The sequence below is a fragment of the Sebastes fasciatus genome, chromosome 19 (assembly GCF_043250625.1).
Source record: "Sebastes fasciatus isolate fSebFas1 chromosome 19, fSebFas1.pri, whole genome shotgun sequence".
NCBI classification, from domain to species: Eukaryota; Metazoa; Chordata; class Actinopteri; order Perciformes; family Sebastidae; genus Sebastes; species Sebastes fasciatus.
This window is the reverse complement of record NC_133813.1, coordinates 24,055,464-24,074,752: the sequence shown is the minus strand read 5'-3', so window position 1 is coordinate 24,074,752 and position 19,289 is coordinate 24,055,464. Positions and strand designations below refer to the sequence as shown.

At 42.5% G+C, this 19,289-nt stretch overlaps 1 protein-coding gene across 1 annotated transcript in view; it reads left to right on the top strand.

The window, feature by feature from the left end:
- Positions 1 to 19,055, top strand: part of astn2 (astrotactin 2) — a 395,991-nt gene extending 376,936 nt beyond the window's left edge. The window contains exons 21-23 of the mRNA XM_074618826.1: positions 12,735 to 12,835; positions 14,674 to 14,857; positions 17,632 to 19,055. Coding sequence (XP_074474927.1) covers positions 12,735 to 12,835; positions 14,674 to 14,857; positions 17,632 to 17,869 — 523 coding nt within the window. The 3' untranslated portion in view covers positions 17,870 to 19,055. The remainder of the gene's footprint in view (positions 1 to 12,734; positions 12,836 to 14,673; positions 14,858 to 17,631) is intronic.
- The last annotated feature ends 234 nt before the right edge of the window (positions 19,056 to 19,289 follow it).

Below are 19,289 nucleotides of genomic sequence, written 5' to 3'. Positions count from 1 at the left end.
GCGGCCGCAACTTTACAGCGCCCCCCGGCCGGACCTCGCCGCACCGTGGATAAAGGGCTCGCTGCGCCCTCTCTCCTCGCCGGGGATGGCCCCCTGCTCCCGGTGCGACTGTCGACCGGGGCGGACTGTCCTCAGTGCGTCCCAACCATGTCGTGCCGCCAGATCGGGGCACAGCCAACGTAAAAGGCGCTAGGGATCTGCGGCAATGTCGGCAACCCACCCGACCCGTCTTGAAACACGGACCAAGGAGTCTAAGGCACGCGCGAGTCAGAGGGTGCAAGCAAAACCCTGTGGCGCAATGAAAGTGATGGCCAGTACGCGCCGGCTGAGGTGGTATCCCGGCCCAGCGGGGTCGGGCGCACCACCATAAAGTGGTATCGGTGCCGTTGTATCGGAGCCGTTTTACGAGTACGAGTACATGAGCACAGTATCGTACCCAATACTGGTATAAGTATTGGCAGTCTGATTGCCAGTCTGATAGGAGCACAGTTTGGGGTCTAAGTGTGCTGACACCTGGTTCACTGCTAGGTACAGAACTAAAATGAAACTCCTGTATAGAGGTCGGGACTTCCTCCTTCTCCAGAGTTGCCAGCGTGAGAGGGGCTAGATCTTGTACAAGAATGCTTTTTTCTCAAAAATCCATGATCAACTTTGTAGTTATATCAAAGCCTATATATATATATTTATGTTTTTTAAGCCGGCCACTTGTAGTTGTGGCCGCAACGGGAGATCCTGTCTGGTGAAGAAAGCAGTCAAGCCAAAGACTCTCGTGTTAGACTCCATTAGCCCAGAGGGACTCTTAATCATTGGTCAGGTTCTGGGAAGCCTGAGGTACTACAGCTTCTGTGGTCTCAGAAGCGAATGTGTGGAAAGAGTTTGGCGAGGCCCTGGAGAAGGACTTTTTGTTTGGCTTCATAGAGGTTATGGCAAATCATGACACAATTCAGAAAGAAGAGGCAGGGCCTCACCAAAGGCTGTTTTTCAGCAGAGGAGAACTGCTGACCTTGACTTTGAGTATCTCCTGAACCTGACTGACTCCCCGCTGTGGAGTAGGCAGACTTGGAGGATTCGGAGGAAGTCTCACCCATCTCGCAAAAAAGCGCCCCAGTGGCGAGGTGCCAGGGGGTGGTGGAGATTTTCCCCTGAAATTCTAAAGGCTCTAGATACAGTATGTTTTGGTAGTCATAGTTAATACACCTCATACAGCACAGTCATGTGGTGTTGGGGAACGTGCCTATGAACTGGAAGAACAGGGTGATGGTTCCCATTTTTGATAAAAGGGAACTGCAAGGTGTGCTCTATTTATGCTATTTCTAAACATTTTATTATTACAACTAGAAAGTAATAAGATTTCTTCACCAAAGCTGCACAATCCTGTCCCGACTCACCTACAGTACAGCATTCTGCGACATCGCTCTCAGCCTCAGCTCGCAATTTATTGCAACCCAATTGACTCGATTGTTTTTTCTGACCACATTTTTATGAGTTCAGTGTTTCCCATTACCATATAAAGACCTTTCGTTATTAAACATTATGTTGTGGCCATGTTTGTATCTTTCCCCAAACAAGAATGACTGGGCAAATATCAGCAATACCACATCCTCCCTTGGGTGTCTACAGTTCCCCACTGCAAATGCTATTTTGTTTCAGGGGGTGAATTTTGTTACCTACAACAGCTGGGTCGAGTTAACCAGGGTAGCATACTTAGTCTCAACGTGGTGGAAGTGGTGGATACTTCCGTTCTTTTATGTTCTCTTTGGTCAGAGCAGAACAGGGTTTTAGTGAATACAGAAGGGCTTCTGTCAGGAGGCGGTATTTGTTAAACTCAAAGAACAAATTGACCACTCTTTGTAGATTTTTGGCGGGCATTTAGCTAACAGACAGACCTTGCCTAAGGTCATTAAATGCACCCATAGCCATCACCCCAACACATCATGTATTTGCAACAGTAAGTCAAAATTTGACAATGTGTTACATGGGCAGCCAAGTCTATTTGCTGTTGCTGATTGTGGATTTGTTAGTGAATGGGATTACCCCATCTGCCTTTAGAGTTGGTCTTCTGAGTAACACATCATGTCCTACAAACATTGTTAGAATAACTGCATGGCGGTGTGGTGCTGTACTGGACTGCACGACATTGGAATCTGTTTCTTATATTTTGTTCATCTCATTTACGTACATGGAGGAACAAGAAGCAACATGGTGCATTTCAATAAAACAAACACTACAACCTCAAAAATGACTATAGAGCTAACCCAACATGTCTCTGACACAGAATCAACCACAATTTAAAAAATAATTTTAAGTAATTACTGGACTATTAGGATCGCACTACACTGATCAGGGCCTTATGTTTTTTCTGTTCAATCAGTTTATATCATGCTATTTAGAGGCACATTTCAGACTTGTTCAGGCTCATTTGCATGGAAAAGCCTGTGAATGGCACGATAATGTGCAAAGCGTTTAGCGTGCACTAAGTACGCCTTACTTAATTTCCACGTATCATTTGTACGCCATGTGTCCTGTACTGACTACAATGTAAACACATCTGTCTATAAATGTTACGGTAAGAGTTAGTGACTTTGTATAAAAAGCGAGAAAAGACCGCTTATGGCGGGTAGGTGGATGGTGGATGGGTCCAACAAAAAACAAACTTTTAACCAGGAGGTTTATTGTTTTGTTACGTTAGTGACGTTTGTCATGTGACAATTGTCATGTGTTTTTTAGTGACGTTTGTTTCCCGTAATTGTGTTATGTTGTTTCCATACGTATTTTATAGGAATGCACCGATACCGATACTGGTATCAGTGCATCCCTATAAAATACGTATTCATACCAGTATCAGGTACCGGGTCCGATACTGTGCTGATCGCAAAACGGCTCCGATACAATGGCACCGATGCCACTTTACGGCAGAGCAACGTAAACCTCTCGTCACCATCTTTCGGGTCCCCGACGGCGCGGGCGAGATGGGCTGGTGGTGCGCCCGACCCCGCTGGGCCAGGATCACACCTCAGCCGGCGCACGCCGGCCCTCACTTTCATTGCGCCACGGTGTTTTGCTTGCACCCTCTCACTCGCGCATACGTTAGACTCCTTGGTCCGTGTTTCAAGATGGGTCGGGCGGGTTGCCGACATCGCAACAGAGCTCTGGCGCCTTTTACGTGGGCCGCGGCATGGCGCGGTTGGGCCGCACTGAGGACAATCGGCCCCAGTCGACAGTCACACCGGGAGCAGGGGGCCCCGTCACGGTTCGGCGAGGTCCGGGCGGGGAGCGCTGTAAAACTGCGGCCGCTAGCCACCTTCGCCCCGAACCACCTTCGCCCCAAGCCTTTCCAAGCCGACCTAGAGCCGGTGGCAGCGCACAGCCTCGTATGCGGGACTCCCCAGCCCTCCGTGTGTCGCTCACACCCTCCAGCTGGCTGTTAACGAGGGTCTTTTGGCACAGAGAAGTACTCGTATCGGTACTCGTAACGGCGAGTACCCAAATGTAAGCACTTGTACTTGTACTCGGCCTGAAAAAAGTGGTATTTATGCATCCCTAGTATTTTACTTAGTACATGTACTTATTTTAAGTCCAACCATGACGTTTTTCCTTGAAGCGAGGGTTTGCAGAATGTTGTTGGCTTCATTGAGCAAAAATTCCATAATAACCTTTCAGCTTATTGTAATTCAAGAGTTCTGAAAGATAGCCAGACTCCTGCACCTCCTCATGGCTCTGTTTTACGGCTTTAAAAACATCTAGCCCGTGACGGGAGGTCATTTCAGAGAGAAAGTGTTCCTATTGGCTGTTCATTCAACGGAGGCAGCTGCTATAATCTAACTAAGTGGTTTTATTGCCTGAACGTAACGCCGGATGTTACTGTAGTTTAGTTGCGTGGCGTATAAATGGCATGCAAAAAAGGCTAAAATGCGTTCTCATGACACGTGGAATGTCCTTGGAATATTTATACATCTTCCTGTGAGACCGGGTTGTCAGATTAGAAATATATTTGCCTTCAAATTGAGGCAGAGAAGTTTTTTTTTTTTCTTTTTTATCCCACTGGGTATTGTGATGTGCATTTCCTATGAGCACTACTTTCCCTCTACATCTTGAATCAAAGTTGCAAGAGCAGCAGACAGTGAAAAAGATAGGACACAGATGTTGTTGTGGCTTTCATTGGACACATGAAACACACTGTCTTCTCAGCTTTTTGACTGTCTTCTCAGGTTTTGTCAAGTGTCTTGTGTTTATAATGCTCTTGCTATTTATTTGGTGGCCTTGATTTGTTTTGGGAACCTCAACATTGGCATAACAAGGCCTTCAAATTGCTCTTTTGTGTCGGTGTGTATGTATATTTATGCCAGAGGGAAGGTGATGGATGGATTAATGCAGCAATGCCAACAAGCTATCTAATATTAATGTCTCCCAACGATACAGCTATAACAGTAAAATATGTGACATGTGGGAAGAACAGAATAGTCAATCTTTGGTAAGAATTCACAAGTGAGCTGATTATGTAAAAAAGGAAATAAAGATGACAAAATAAATCAAATAAAAGTGCCAGAAAACAGTGAACAGTCTTTAATGACATTTCTAGAAGCTGATGGCAATGCCAACAATACGTTAGTATTAGTTAAAAATTCACGATTTTGAGTTTCCTGCAGGCTTTGACAGTGGATGAAGAATAGCGGGGTAATAACTATTAGTGTAATCTTTACAAGTCTGGCTTCCACTAACAAAAAACCTGCAACAAGAGTCTAATTTCCAACTTTGTAGCAGTGTTATCTTTGTTTAGGCATTCCCCACAGTGTTGTTTTTCTCTGATAAGAGCCGAATTTACGTCGGAATTACGTCTGAGGGCACATCTGCTTGCAGCCAACCCCGCTTGTCTTAATCAAGAGCCTGATAAGACCTCTACTGGTATTGGCGTTACACTTGATCGTTACCAAGGCTGCTACTGCCCTGACGTTCCCTTCTTTGCTTCTTTGAAAAGTTACACGCACACACATTTCAAAAGTGAATAGCCTACCAATACTGGATACAATGCAACAGTCCAAATCAAATGTTTTGCTAGAATTCTCTAGAGAACATCAGGCTACATATTAATATACAGTACTTGTTGGAATATCAGCACCACTCACTAATCACAAACTTTAATGTGTTTTTATTTAACTCTTAGTGTTGGCTTTGTGAGAGACATGTGGGTTTATCGAATTGGATGTAAAAGAGTGTAAAGCTTCAATGTCCCTGTGGGGCTGACAGACAGCAGTCAATGACAAATAAATACAGAAAAATAGTGTCTCTGAGCCAAATCAAATGAATTATTCGTAATTGGTATTTTATTTGATGCCTAATTTTACAATATTCATACTGGTTTAAGCAAACAATTTGATAATATTTTGCGTCTTTGCTGAGTGAGAGTTTTGTGAGAAAGTAATTAAAGGACTGTCCTATATAGATGCCTGTCATTCATTGGAAAAGAGTTGGCAACAATGGCCTTAGCTACAATCAGACCCTTTCTCAAACCGTCCCCCTACACCGTCTCCTTACCCACTTCCAATCCCGTTTGCACATTTGCGTGGAGGGTCCGCCATGTTAAGTGCCACCCCAAACCAATTAGCTGGGAGTGGAAGTGCGTTATATAACCCTCCAACAGCGAACCTGCATCACTGCCGACTTACTGGCCACGTGCAACAGACGTTAACAACGTAATGCAGCAGTAGGTAGAATCTGAGCAAACATGATTAAAAAAAGTTATTTTTATAAAATGGTTACTATATCCTGACAGTAGTGCATGAGACAGGTAATCTGAAAAAAAAAATCATATGCCTCTGGTGTCCTCCGATGCTCCTAATGGCATCTGCAAGATTTCACAGACCGGAGGAAAACAACCAATCAGAGCCGAGCTGGAGCCTTGCCGTCTCTGAGCAGCTGTCAATCACTCGCAAACTCCGATCAAACGGTCAAACTAGGCGGCGCTGATCAAATATGAATTAAGATTCTGTTACTGTAATGTCTATTTCTCGCCAGTTGAGGAAATACCAAGCACCGCCCACCAGCAGGATCAAACGTTCTCATTTTACAGCTAAACAGTACACTACAAGATGTGTCTGAAAACATTTTACGCGAGAAATAGGCATTACAGTAACAGAACCTTAATTCATATTTGATCAGCGCTGCCTAGTTTGACCGTTTGATCGGATTTCGCGAGTGATTGACAGCTGCCTCCGTTGAATTAAGAGCCAATAGGAACGCTCTCTCTCTGAAATGACCTGTGATTGGCCAAAGTCTCCCGTCACTTGCTAGATTTTTTAAAGCTTGAAAACAGAGCCATGAGGAGGTGCAGAAGTCTCTCAGAACACTTGAATTACAATATGCTGAAAGGTTATTATGGAATTTTTGCCCAATGATGCCAAAAACATTCTGCCTACTGCAGCTTTAAGGTTGCTTTGTATTTGGGATCAAATCTAGTCTAGAAAACAGTAGACATGTTCACTTGATTGTAAAGTTTTGTATATTTACAGAGACTTTTGCAAAAACCAAGCAGCTCATAGACATCAGAATTAAAAACGAGAAAATGTTTACTGTTTAATTACATGAATGCCACCAAAGAAATATGTCATGGGAGTAAGTTTTATTTTTTTTATTTTTTTTTTCTGTATATTTTGCATATTTGTTTTTATTCTTAATACTGTGAACTTCTGCATTCCCCCTCCGCTTGATACGAAACCATTGCTACGAAATATTACGACATATTCCGCCGGAGAGAGGAAATTCGTCCCAAAGCTTGCCGCTGTATTTATACCATATACCTTAAAGAAGGGAACTTCATTCAGCTGTGAGTGTGACTACAAACGGAGTTTACTCCATCACGTAGTGGGAGTGGGGAGGCTGCCCATTTTAATGCATATTTTACATTGTAAATGTAAATGTGCATTGTATCATTTCAGTGTTATTTAATAGCTTTTTTATGATTGAGAAGGGAGCAATGATGGCAGCGCATCCTGATACTGGTTCACCCAACATGCTAATCTCACCTTGATTTTGTCGTTCAAAGTATCGTTGGAATGATGGTCGTGTCTTTTCTTCTCAAAATATCTCAGTTCCAGAACTATGTGGAGCATACATTTAAATCTGTTGCATTACTTTTAATGAGGTGTTGTTGTCATCATTACATTCATTTGGACTGTGAGTCTTGCTGACCTGCGAGTGAGATCATTCAGATCATTTTTCTAATTTACAATGAAAGGTGAAGCAATTTTTATTTCGGGGCTGTGATGCCACATAGATCTGAGGCTTTCAAAGTCATGAGATATACTGTAAGCTGCCACAAATTCTTCAGGCAGTGAGAGACAATTCTATGTGGCTTTGATTGATTTGTGGACCAGCTCCACTGATGTGTGTCCAAATGCTGATGTCATGGAAAAGGCATTCCCTACTGCCCTAGCTTCTCTCAGCACGCCAAAAATACTGCCCTAATTGATCCTCTCTCACTTTCTCTCATTCCTCCTCTCTTGCGCCGTCTGCCTCCGAGCTTTTCCGTCTTGTCATCCCCTTGTTCAGCCATCTCTCCACTGTCTCATTAAATTAGAGGACAATGGTTACTTTAATGGCAACATTGTTAATTTACACAAACATTAATCTGCCATTTGCCCACTTCATTGTTTGCTGAGCTTTCAAAACTATGGCACACACGGACAAAATCGAGCCGCTTCCAGAGGAGCCGTGTGCAGCCAGACGGCCTTGGAATAGATGTGAAAGACGAGGAATTAGAGAGAGGGATAGACGGGGCTGAGCTATATGCAAGCAATGTAGATAGAAAAATAGAGAGACAAAGGAGAGCGTATCAGTGTATGTTTGTGTGGGTGGGTGGCCGGGGTGGTTGTGTGTGTCTTGCCAATTTGATGTTTTGACATTCTCGTGGAAGGCCAGACTGCGGCCGGTTTCTTTTGTTCTCTCAGGCGATCTTTATCATCACTGAGTGGCTGTACTGAGCTCAGACACCACACTCTGTCCACCCAGCCCCCCTTTTTACTGCTACTATCTGTGTCTATGAATGAGATCCGAACAGTACGAAGGGGCCCCCGGCCAAGATTCCTTGGCATGACCGCGATCGAAAAAGGTTGTAAAGTTTCTCATATTTTCTGTAAAAATGTCAAATTTCCTTGCACATTGGGCACGTTATCCATATTTTACCCAAACAAAAAAGCAGTTCTCCCAAAGTTGACTCTCTGAGAGGCGTAATCTCCTGGCAGAAAAGGCGTCATTACTGTACATAACAATCGTGTAATTGCTGAAGGGGCTGTGGAAGGGGGGAACAGTACCTGTCATTGATGCCAACCATTTAAACAACCGAAAAACAGCAATAAAAGGCTGGCTCACATCCTGCGTCCCAAACAAAAGTTTTAACAAATTGCCTTGATAAAACTCCTGCCTCGTTTGCCCCCCCCTCCCTCCCTTCTCCCACCTCATTGTATCCATCTGCACGTTATGTGGCCACATAATTTAAACAGTGTGACTGTTACATGCCGGCATTGTTTTGCTGGGCAGAGGAGCCAGCGAGGCCTGTGCGTCTTTTGTGAGGTTCTTGGGGAATACCACATTCACCCCTGCTGAATAACAAGACCAGACAAACTATGTGAGCAATGTCCAAACAGGTCATGTTACAAACAAAACAATCATTTGACAGCATTGGGACAGCTCTCAAAAGACATTACACGAATACCCCATGGCAAATGGGTTTAGGCAGAAAAAGCAAAGTTTTGTAACAACAATAATATCCTAATTTCTTTATTTTCATGTATTCCTCTAAGTATTTAGCATTGGAATCTCATGCCAGTCATTCATTTTGTCTCACTTGTGTTTTGCGGTTTTCCTTGTTGTCGGTCTGTTGTTTTTACAGTGGTAATTATGTGGAAATACTGCCCCAAAGCTTGCAGTTTTTCATAACTAGTTACAAGCATTTCTCAATACTAAATTCACTTTTTCAAAACGTCCCCCTGCAGTTAGAAAAACAGTGCATGTGGACGAGTCTTTTTTATTTTTTCAGGGAAATTTCACAAAAAAAAAACAACCTTTGCCACAATGAATTATAGCATACATCATTTAAAGCAGCAGTGGGTAGAATTGGAGCAAATACAATTAAATTTTTTTTTTTTTTATAAAACGGTCACAATATCCTGACAGTAGTGCCTCTGTGTCCTCCGGTGCTCCTGCAATGTTTCGCAGACCGGAGGAAATAAAACCAATCAGAGCCGAGCTGGAGCCTTACCGTCTCTCAGCAGCTGTCAATCACTCACAAACTCCGATCAAAGGGTCAATCTAGGCAGCGCTGATCAAATATGAATCAATATTCTGTTACTGTAATGACTATTTCTCGCCTCAAATGTTTTCCGAAACATCTTGTAGTGTACTGTTTAGCTGTAAAATGAGAAAGTTTGTTACCCGGCAAAGTTTGTGACTTCCCAATGATGCCAAAAACATTCGGCCTACTTCAGGTTTAACTGTTGCATTTAACATTCAATCTTTACAACCACACGGCTCTTTTTCAGGCATTCCGATTAGACTTGTGCTCAGGTTAAAGTTAGGTGGAGCTATGCTGGAAATGCGTCACCATGACTACATGTACTTATAGGGATGACAAAGGTGTAGCTTGTTGCCTTATAAGTGAAACACAGCTGATAGTCTGTACACGCCCACTCTGTGGGTTTACCATGGGTGTGCAGGCCCTGTAATATGTTGTTACCTCCGCCAAGGCCAAAGGCCTAGGAAGGAGGTTATGTTTTCACCAGCGTTGGTTTGTTTGTTGGTTTGTTGGTTTGTCCGTTTGGAGGACTACTCCAAAAGTCCGGGATGGATTTGAATGAAATTTTTTGGAGGGGTGGGGTGTGGCACAATGAACAATCCGTTCGATTTTGGTGGCGATCCGGATCATGACCTGGCTTTGTGAATTTTTTGTAATAATTCCGCTCAGCCTGTGCATTAACACCACAGGCTTCAAGACATGCGCAGTGTAACTGATGGCGCGTTCATGACGCGTCACCCTGCGGAGAGAGACGGACAGAGAGAGTGGAGCTGTAGATTCGGCGTTTTTTCACATTAAACTCTGTGAAATTACAGTTGAGTTTGACCAAAGCACACTTTGTGAATGTTGGAAATAGTAACGACGATTGTTTAGGTGACTTTTACTTTGTTCCTGTCCAGCTTGAATGAAGTGTTTTATTATACGTACAGCTGATCTCAACATAAACAAAAATACACGTGGATGATGGCACAAGCTGCACGGAGAGGGGGGCAATCGTACTCTGGGAGCTTGGCGGAGGTCTGCGCTCTCCGAGTGTCATTCTAGTTTTGGGTATTGAAATTATTCACAAACTGAATCCGTATTATTGTGGCATTTAAAAAAATGAAGGGCACTTTTACAAGCCATAGTCTGTTTGGCTAGTCCAAATCAGAGTTAAATTGATACTTTTGATTCGTTTTCTATTTAGTCTGGTTTGTTTTCACAGTGCACAAATTAAAGCAGAGCATATAAAAAACTTGCTGAGGGGCGTGTACAGGACTTTTCCGTCTCAAGAGCTGCCGCTTCTATGAAGAGAAACGTGGACTTCGTCATTTTTTCTAGATACACTTATTCACTTTCTGGAGGAGAGTGATGACAAGATATCTGAATGGCATAATCTTTTTTCATCGAAGTTTTCATCAGAAAGCGAATAACCGTATTCACAGAATGTTGAACTTGTGCTGTAAAGGGATAGTCCGGGTGTTTTCAAGTGGGGTTGTATGAGGTACTTATCCATAGTAGGTGTATTACCTACAGTAGATGACGGTTGGCACGCCCCCAGCATCGAGAAACAGACAGGAGCACCGACACCAGAGCAAAGCAATACAGTGCTGTGGACGGGGACAGCGGAAAAACATTTTAGCTCCCTAAAAAAAGGCTCGCTTAAGGAAAATTAATATCCGTTTAAGTGTACGCTATATTTAGAATATGTTCCGATGGCGAACTGAAAGTGAAATTCATACTTTTTTTGTCATCTGAGCCTGCTGGCTTTGGAGAGAGCATAGATAAGTTTCGCTTTCAGTTCAGTTCCCCGTCAGAAAGGAGAAGGAAAGGGCTGTCTGACGGCAAGGCAAAGCGGTAAAAATATTCTAAATATAGCGTACACTTACATGGATATCGATTTTTTTTTTTTAGGTGAGCCTTTCTTTTAGGTGGCTAAAATGTGTTTTTCTGCCGTCCACAGCACTGTATTGCTTTGCTCCGGTGTCGGTACTCCTGTCTGTTTATCCAAGTTGGGGGAGTACCTAGCCGTCATCTACTGTAGGTAATACACCTACTATGGATAAGTACCTCATACGACCCCACTTCAAAACACCCGAACTATCCCTTTAAGTTACCTCGATGGCTGCTGGCTGGCAACCTGTAACGATATGCTACAGGTTGCTGCTATCTCCAATCTCATCATGTAGCCAAATAGGCCTTTTCACAGCAGACATTTTGACATAGTAGTTAATGCACAGTTGTTACTAATAACATTACTAATGGCTCTGTTCTATTCAAGTGTCAGGACAGTGTGACAGAGTTAGCCAGCACGCACGCACGCACAACACCAAAACCCTGAAAACTAAGCAGGTAAATGGAACTAAGCCATCATTAATTAGATTACTTATACCTGTGCTTTCATACTGCGACATGTCAGTCAAGTCTTCTGTGAAAAGGCTTCGACAGCTGGTTGTAACTTAATGTGGAGGAAATGGTTAGCAATATGACAAATTTTTTAAAGCAAGTTTGTCTAAACAAACATCAAAGCTATAATGTTAATTGCTATGTTGTCTACGATGTGGATAAGGGGTGTATAATTCAGGGAATTGCGTTTCCCTTGGTGTGGTTCCTGTGGTTGCCATGGTCACACAGAGAGCCGCAGCGGCGAGTTAAAAGTTCAACCATCATCGAGACAGCAGTGGCAAATAGCCTTGCACGTTCACGAGAGCGCGCACTCTCTCTCTCTCTGCCGCTGAGAGGATATTGATGGCTTAATCTGTGATCCTTGATCCTTTTTTTTTTCAGATTCAATACGATCAGTTCCTCCTTGTACTTCTTCTTATTCAGAAGTACACAGATTGGCATTTTCAAAAGGACAAGTAAAGGTCATTTGTTTTTTATTCCGAGGCCATGTGGCCCTACATTACTTGTGTTACATTTTCTCAGCGTGTCTCGTCTATTATTGCAATGTCTCGCCGTGGTATCTTATCATGGTGCTGGGTGGCCCCTGAAGTCTGTCATGGAAACCCCCAAAAAATTCTGATGTTTGACATTTTCCGAGAGAGGAACTTTGTCCTCACAGAGTGCTTGGAGTCGAGCCAGATGCCCCTCTACTGCTGTGGTACTGGCTGCACTCGTTATCAGATATAATTGAATCCCACAATCCCCGGCTGCTTAGTCGCAAGACGTTTTCTGAAAAAAAGTACGTGATGTATGGTTATATATGATCAAATATATCACCTAGAAAGACCACCATCTCATCAGGCACATCACCCTGCAAACCTGTAAAAATGACACTATTTATATTAAAGGCTGTGTCAGCATATGTCTGTGTCAGCATATCCAAAGTACCAATGTGTAGTTGGGAGTTTGAAGTGTCTTGTTCAGGTTATGGCTGAGTATTTCTTGTTCACTTCTGCCACTGTTTCTTACCTGATCTTGACAAATAATAAACTTTCTTCTGTTTCTTGTTTTTTGTCATTTTCAGGTTTACTCTCCATGCGGTGGATAGCCGAGGCAGCCACTCCGAGTCCAGCTTCGTCTCGGTACGGACATCCTGTCCGATGGTGGACGACAGCCGAGCTGAAGGTATCACCTTTTGATTTTTTTTCTCCCCCTCTTTGTACTTCTTCTTTTAATTCCGTCTTTGGCACATCTCTTATATCGTTTCACATAATCACAATTTATCTAAATGGGTACTTACCCCACAGTGCTCATTACTAAAAACGTCTACGTCTTTAAAAATACAACCCTGTATAAATTTTTTGGCGTTACACGCTTTCATCTACTCAAACTCTTTTTTTCCAATTATATTGTGTATTGCAAGTCAGAGCCAAAAATATAATGTCTACTGTAAATTTAAAATACACCGGTCATCATTTAGTATCAGGTTTTATCTCAACTCATAAAGTAAAAAACGTCAAATTACAGTGAAGGAGGTCGGGATTTTTGTACAGTTCTCTTTGATCACTACTCTCACAATGTGCACATGCTTGATTGCATATTATGGTTATTAAAACAAGCTGTGGTAAAATGTAAAGGGGTACTCCACCAGTTCCACATGTCAAATTCAATTTACTAATCATGTAGTCCAGTATGTCATACGTCCATTTGCATTATGGGAAGTGTAGGATCCAGTGCATTTGAGGCTTGGACTAAAAATCAGGGGCTGCGGTCAAATAGTATTTTTTTTGCTTAGGAAGGTTCCTAACCGAATGAAATGGCCCGGAAGTACATAAGTAGCAGCCATGATGAGAGCTGTTTGAATCCTCTAAATGTTAAGGAAAGGAGCTTCAATGCATCCTTTCTTATCTCCTTTAGCATAAGATACACCGGACCATCCTTTACTAAAGGAAAGGAGATAATAACATCCCACAATTGCTTGCGGCCGCAACATTTAAAGCGACGCACCGTTCTGCCGTTCATGAAAACAAACGATATGCTTATCTTGCATATTATTTTCATACAGTCATATACTAATTGGAATTCATGTTGATAAATATGAGTGGACAGTGACAACCATGTTTTATTATTTATTTGAACAACTAACAAATACCTAAAAAAACCAAACAAGAATAACAAAGAAAATGAACAGTGAACATATAACAAAGTGTCAATAAACAAATAATCAATATAAATAAATATTACATGTCCGAAAAGGAGTAGGAAGAAGTATACATTTATACGGTCTTATAACCCTTCTCCATAATTCAAACAATTAACTCAATATTTATCACATATTTATTTTTCTATTTCAATTCCAATTCCAACCTTGGTAATGAAGTGATATTTTTCACCGGTTGTCCACGTTAGGTCAGATAACCCTTTATTACATGTTGATGTAAAGTGTTCAAGCTGCAGAAGAAGCTGGGGTATATCTCTCTTTCACTCACCGCAGGTGACGCCGCCTGTCACTAATGGAGCTATTTAAGACCGTACGGGGCGAGCGTGCGCCTTTTGTAGTCCATCTTCGGAACATTGTTGTTTCACTGCGGCAAACCTGCGTCACTAACATCTGCCAACATCGCATCATAATTACGGAGCCTATAGTGAAAGTGCAGTTGGATTCTCCGAACACCGCGGTTGTCTTTTCATAAGTCCTTCTGAATTCTCCTTCTCATCTTTCCTTGACCTCATGACATTTTCCATCGAGGTCAAGGAAAAGTGGTTAGGAAAAGACATTAGGACGTGATTTTTTGACTTTTCGACCACAGACATCTCAGCCTCTTCTGCATTGATTGTCAGCATCTTTTTTTTTTCCATCCGTCTCCTGCAAGTCCCCCGACCTTATTGAAGTGCATTACAAAATCGCAAAAGTTCTATTTCAAAACACTTTTATCTGCTTATTTTGTTTCCCCGCTCACGATAAATCCCTTCTTTCCCCATCTCTTTGTTTTTTTTCTGTCCGTCTCTTGATCTCCTCACAGAGATAGCAGACAAGGTGTACAACTTGTATAACGGCTACACCAGTGGCAAGGAGCAGCAGATGGCCTACAACACGCTGATGGAGATCACTCCGCCGCTGCTATACAGAGTCCAGCACCACTACAATTCCCACTATGAGAAGTTTGGAGATTTCGTGTGGCGTAGCGAGGACGAGCTGGGTCCCAGGTAAGACAGATCCCGGTTCAGTTTTCTCGTGCAGCCTTCGAAGATGCTTCAAATATTTCCAATTTTACAGCTAGTGGTCTAAATATTTGTTATGTATAACAGTTGTTTTTCTTGTCTAGAAAATGCCTTTGTCTTTTTTTTCCCGGTCTGCCACTATTTATCCAAGCGTCTTTGTCATCTCGTTTGATGACGTTGTTGTGTTGTTCAGGATCAATTACAGTCACCCTGAGGTTTCTTGCATAACAAGAGCCAAAAGCTGTCTGAACTGGTCCTGCCAGACTCAGACCATTAAGCCATTTCTCATGGCATTGTCTGCACCCCCTCTAAGCAGGAGCGCCATTACACAATTGCCCCATCCCTCCTCCCTCTCTCCCTTCCCCCCCCCACTTTCCAAAGTGCTTCTACTGGAAAGCAAGTGGGCAAGGTCACCGTTAAAACTCTGGGGTTACAGTCGCTCCTCGCATTACCATGGCGACGCCAAAACAGTGTTTGACAGCCAAGCCAAACACTAAATTTGATAGTCAGCTAACACTAACTGGACTTCAAACTCTATTTCCTCTTCTTTCTCTTAAAAAAAAAAAAGTTCCTCCACGTCAAAAACATGTCACCCGGATATCCCCCTCACCTATGACCCTCTTAACAGGGACACCCCCATTAATACTGAGATATTACGGCAACATAGAGAAGATGCGAAGGAGGAAACATAAACACTTTATTTATTTTTTTTAAAGTATAGAACAAAAACATTCACGTATGTGAGTCTGACAAGGGAAGTTGGTCCGGCGCTGATGATAGCAGCACGAAGATCTTAAGTTACGGCCCCAATGTTTTGGTTTGTCCACCCCCACTGCCTGGAAGCGCTCCTTTCAAGCCATAAATAATATAATAATTGTGGAATAACTTTGGTCTGGTTGAAGATTATGCTTCTCTCTGATTGGCGAAGAGGGGGTGGGAGGCACGGGTTGGCCATTGGGACTTAATATGGGGATCGGGGTGGTCGGATGGTGTGTTTGTGTGTGGGCAGCTATGAGGAGAGGGGGGGGGGGGTGCTTTTGGATGAGCGAGCACGGATTATTTACTGCCTGAAGTTGGCAGGGTTGAGCCTCGTTGGGGTAATTTACAAGCAGGCTCTATTGGTGGTGCCTTTTAAAAGGTAACAGAATGGCCAAGTGAAATGCAAGCGCAGTCAGCACTCCTCCAGGAGCCCCCAAATGTCCACCAGCATTGTTACAACTGAACACTAGGCTCCTTTCATAATTATATTGTTCTCTGGACATGCTGTCATACATGGCTTTATTTACCTTCACTGTAAACACAACTATTATCTTGTACTGCCATGTACTTTTTTTCTATTCCCACAAATCAGTCTCTTTGATTTGATGTTTTTAAGTTCTTTTCGCTGTGTTTGTGTCAAAATCGATTACTTAGGATGCAGTTGGTTAAATCGCGTGAAGCCAGATCTTTGACTTATCAGTTGCAACCTGAAAGGTTACGCAGAAATAATATTTTAAATGTCTCTTTTCTTTTTAAGTAATTTCCTTGTTTGTCATCATGAATGGCATCGAATGTGTTTAATTTGTCCATAGCTCACATGCTTGCAAGCCTCCCTTGATTATGTGTTTGGTATTCTGTTGTTTCAGATGTAAGAATTTAAGGGAAATGAGAAAATGCCCCCCCCCCCACCCTTTTCAGCAAATAAGTGAAAAGGATGTCTGTACTCCTTGCTTAACTAAAGACAGATGTTGATGCTCAGCAGACACTGCTTTTCAAAACAAATGGAATTTTGCCCTTCTCCGTGTGTTCTCCTTGTTTCGATATCCACACGAGTTTAACAACCTTGGATACTTCTACTGTAGGTCTATTTCTGTTGGTCTATTTCTGTTTTGCAAGTATGGAATAGATGTGTGTGTTGTGAGTTATCTCCTCTAAGTTGAACTGACCTGACATATGGCTCCTTCATGTTGTAAACAGCAGCTCCAGACTCTGGACCTGGAGACTACATTCTTAGTTTCACTCACTCTAGACAGCTGCCCTCTGGTGTTAAACACAATCAGTACCCGAACATATAAATGCAATTTCTTGTGGTGATTTTGACCCAGACTGGTACATCCCATCAGAGAGACAGTCATGGACAGAGAGAAATACGGACAGTAAGAGATGGAGAGAGAGAGAAAGCAAGAGAGACGAAGACAGAGAGAGTAAGCGAGAGAAATGCAGACGGAGAGACAAACACACAGAAAGAGAGAGTGATAGACAGAGAGAGACTGACAGCGAAAGCGAGAGATGGAGAAAGCGAGAGAAAGACAGACAGACACACAAAGAGGGACGAAGACAGATAGAGGAAAGCCAGAGACAGACGGAGAGACAGACAGAAAGCAAGAGACAGAGAGGGAAAACAAAAGAGACAGAGAAAGCGAGAGATACAGATAAAGAGAGAAAGCGAAAGAGACAGACAGACAGAGGGACACACAGAGAAAGTGGGAGACAGAGAGAGCGAGAGACAGACGGACAGAGAAAGCGAGGGACAGAGAGAGACAGGGACACCCAGACGGACGGAGAAAGCGAGAGAAATATGGACAGAGACGCAGATAGATAGAAAGCAAGAGACAGAGAGAGAGGGACACAGAGAAAGCGAGGGTCAGAGAGAGACAGAGAGAGAAAGCGAGAGACAGAAACAGACGGAACAGGGATACTAGACAGGGCTGGATTAAATAAATAACTTTTGTGTGATGATGTTGAGCTTGGATTTGTCTTCTTGTCTTACCCTTCAATAGAAAAGCCAACCTGATTCTACATCGGGTGGAGAAGATCAGCCACTACTGCCGGTCCCTCCTGCGCAGCACCCACATCCAGAGCCGCACCGACACCATGGCCTACGTCTACTGCCGGAGTGAAGAGGGCCGACCTCCCAGCAACGCGTGGCACGGCTCCTTACATGAAAGTCGCACCACCTGCATGGAGAAGCTCATTTCTGTACAGCGTAACACATACGGCAACACCAAACTCCGATGAGACACGAGTTTGGACACGGAGATGCGGTTTTTGCTTCTTTTTTTTTCCTGCAAAATGGCATCAATGATTGATGTACCTCGTCACCCACTCTGCAGCAGGTGTCTCTCAAGTGACGGGTCTATTTTGAAAACCAGGAGAGCCTAAAAAAACCTCAGAATTCACTGGACATTGTGTTAAAGCTACCGAAAAACATTTGTGTGGCTTACTTTTATTGTAAGACAAGAGAGGGGGAAAAAAACAAACCTGGAGCGAAACATAGTTCTCAACTGCAAAATGCCAGTGACCGCACATATCAATGAGAAACTACAGTGTGAACATGTAAATTATAATTCAGCCAAGAGGAAAAACTGGTTGGTTTAAATACCTTGAATGTAATATTGTAGTTCCTTTTCGGTGCTTTGAAGCTTACCTGGAACACTTGAGAGAGAAAAAAAAAAGGAAAAATCAATAGCATAACGTATTTGCCTTTACTACCTTCATTTGAAAGAAGAAATGTGTTAAAGCCATTTGAAAATCACTTTGTTTTCAAGTTCCCATTAATTTAAAAAAAAATAAAGCTTTTCTTCATGAATGAAATAAGTGAGAAACAATGTAGTTAGTCTTGTTTTACTTTCGATAGATTCAATTGAAATAGCAAGGCTTTGTGTGGTAAAAGGATTGACTAATAGGCTACTATCAGCCTGTTGAAATTATGCAAAGAGAGTGGGTGGCATTTAAACATCATATTCATTCATAAACTCTGATTTCAGTGTAGAAATCTAGGAATCCTTTTTTGTCATCTCTTTTAAATACCACGGAAAATTAACTGATTTCAAGGACATTTATTTCTCAGACTAGAAATGGACCTGAACACAGTGGATTATGCACCCAAGACAAAAAAAAAATGCAATGCTTTTGCCACACTGATGTCTTTAAAGTAAATGCTTTTCATAATTTTGTTGGTTTTTGGTATGTGACTAAACGCACCAACTGTATTGAAACAAAGAAATCTGATGCTGTAGCTAGATTTAACAATTTCTGCAAGATCACATAATGTGTTTGTAATTTGTAAGATTACAAATTATCAAGGTAATGTGACTTTTGTCATCATGGCAGAAGTCATGTAGTTCTGCTAAAAAAAAGAATAGGTTTGGCGTAATACACAGTTAAAAGGCGCAGTATTAGACGTGACATTACAGTCGCGATATGGTAATAATATGATCATACGAGTGATTGAAAATCAAACCTAAAAGTGAATATAACATATTCACTTTTAGGATAATATGATGTTTGCTCATTTATGTGCACTTATAGACAATATGGCAGGATAATAGGATAATCATTTTTCAGCTGCCCAAAACAGTTTGTGATGAACCGACTGTAAACATGTGGTACTGTCCACTGAATTGTGAAGTATCAGTGATTGTAGGGATCACCTGTG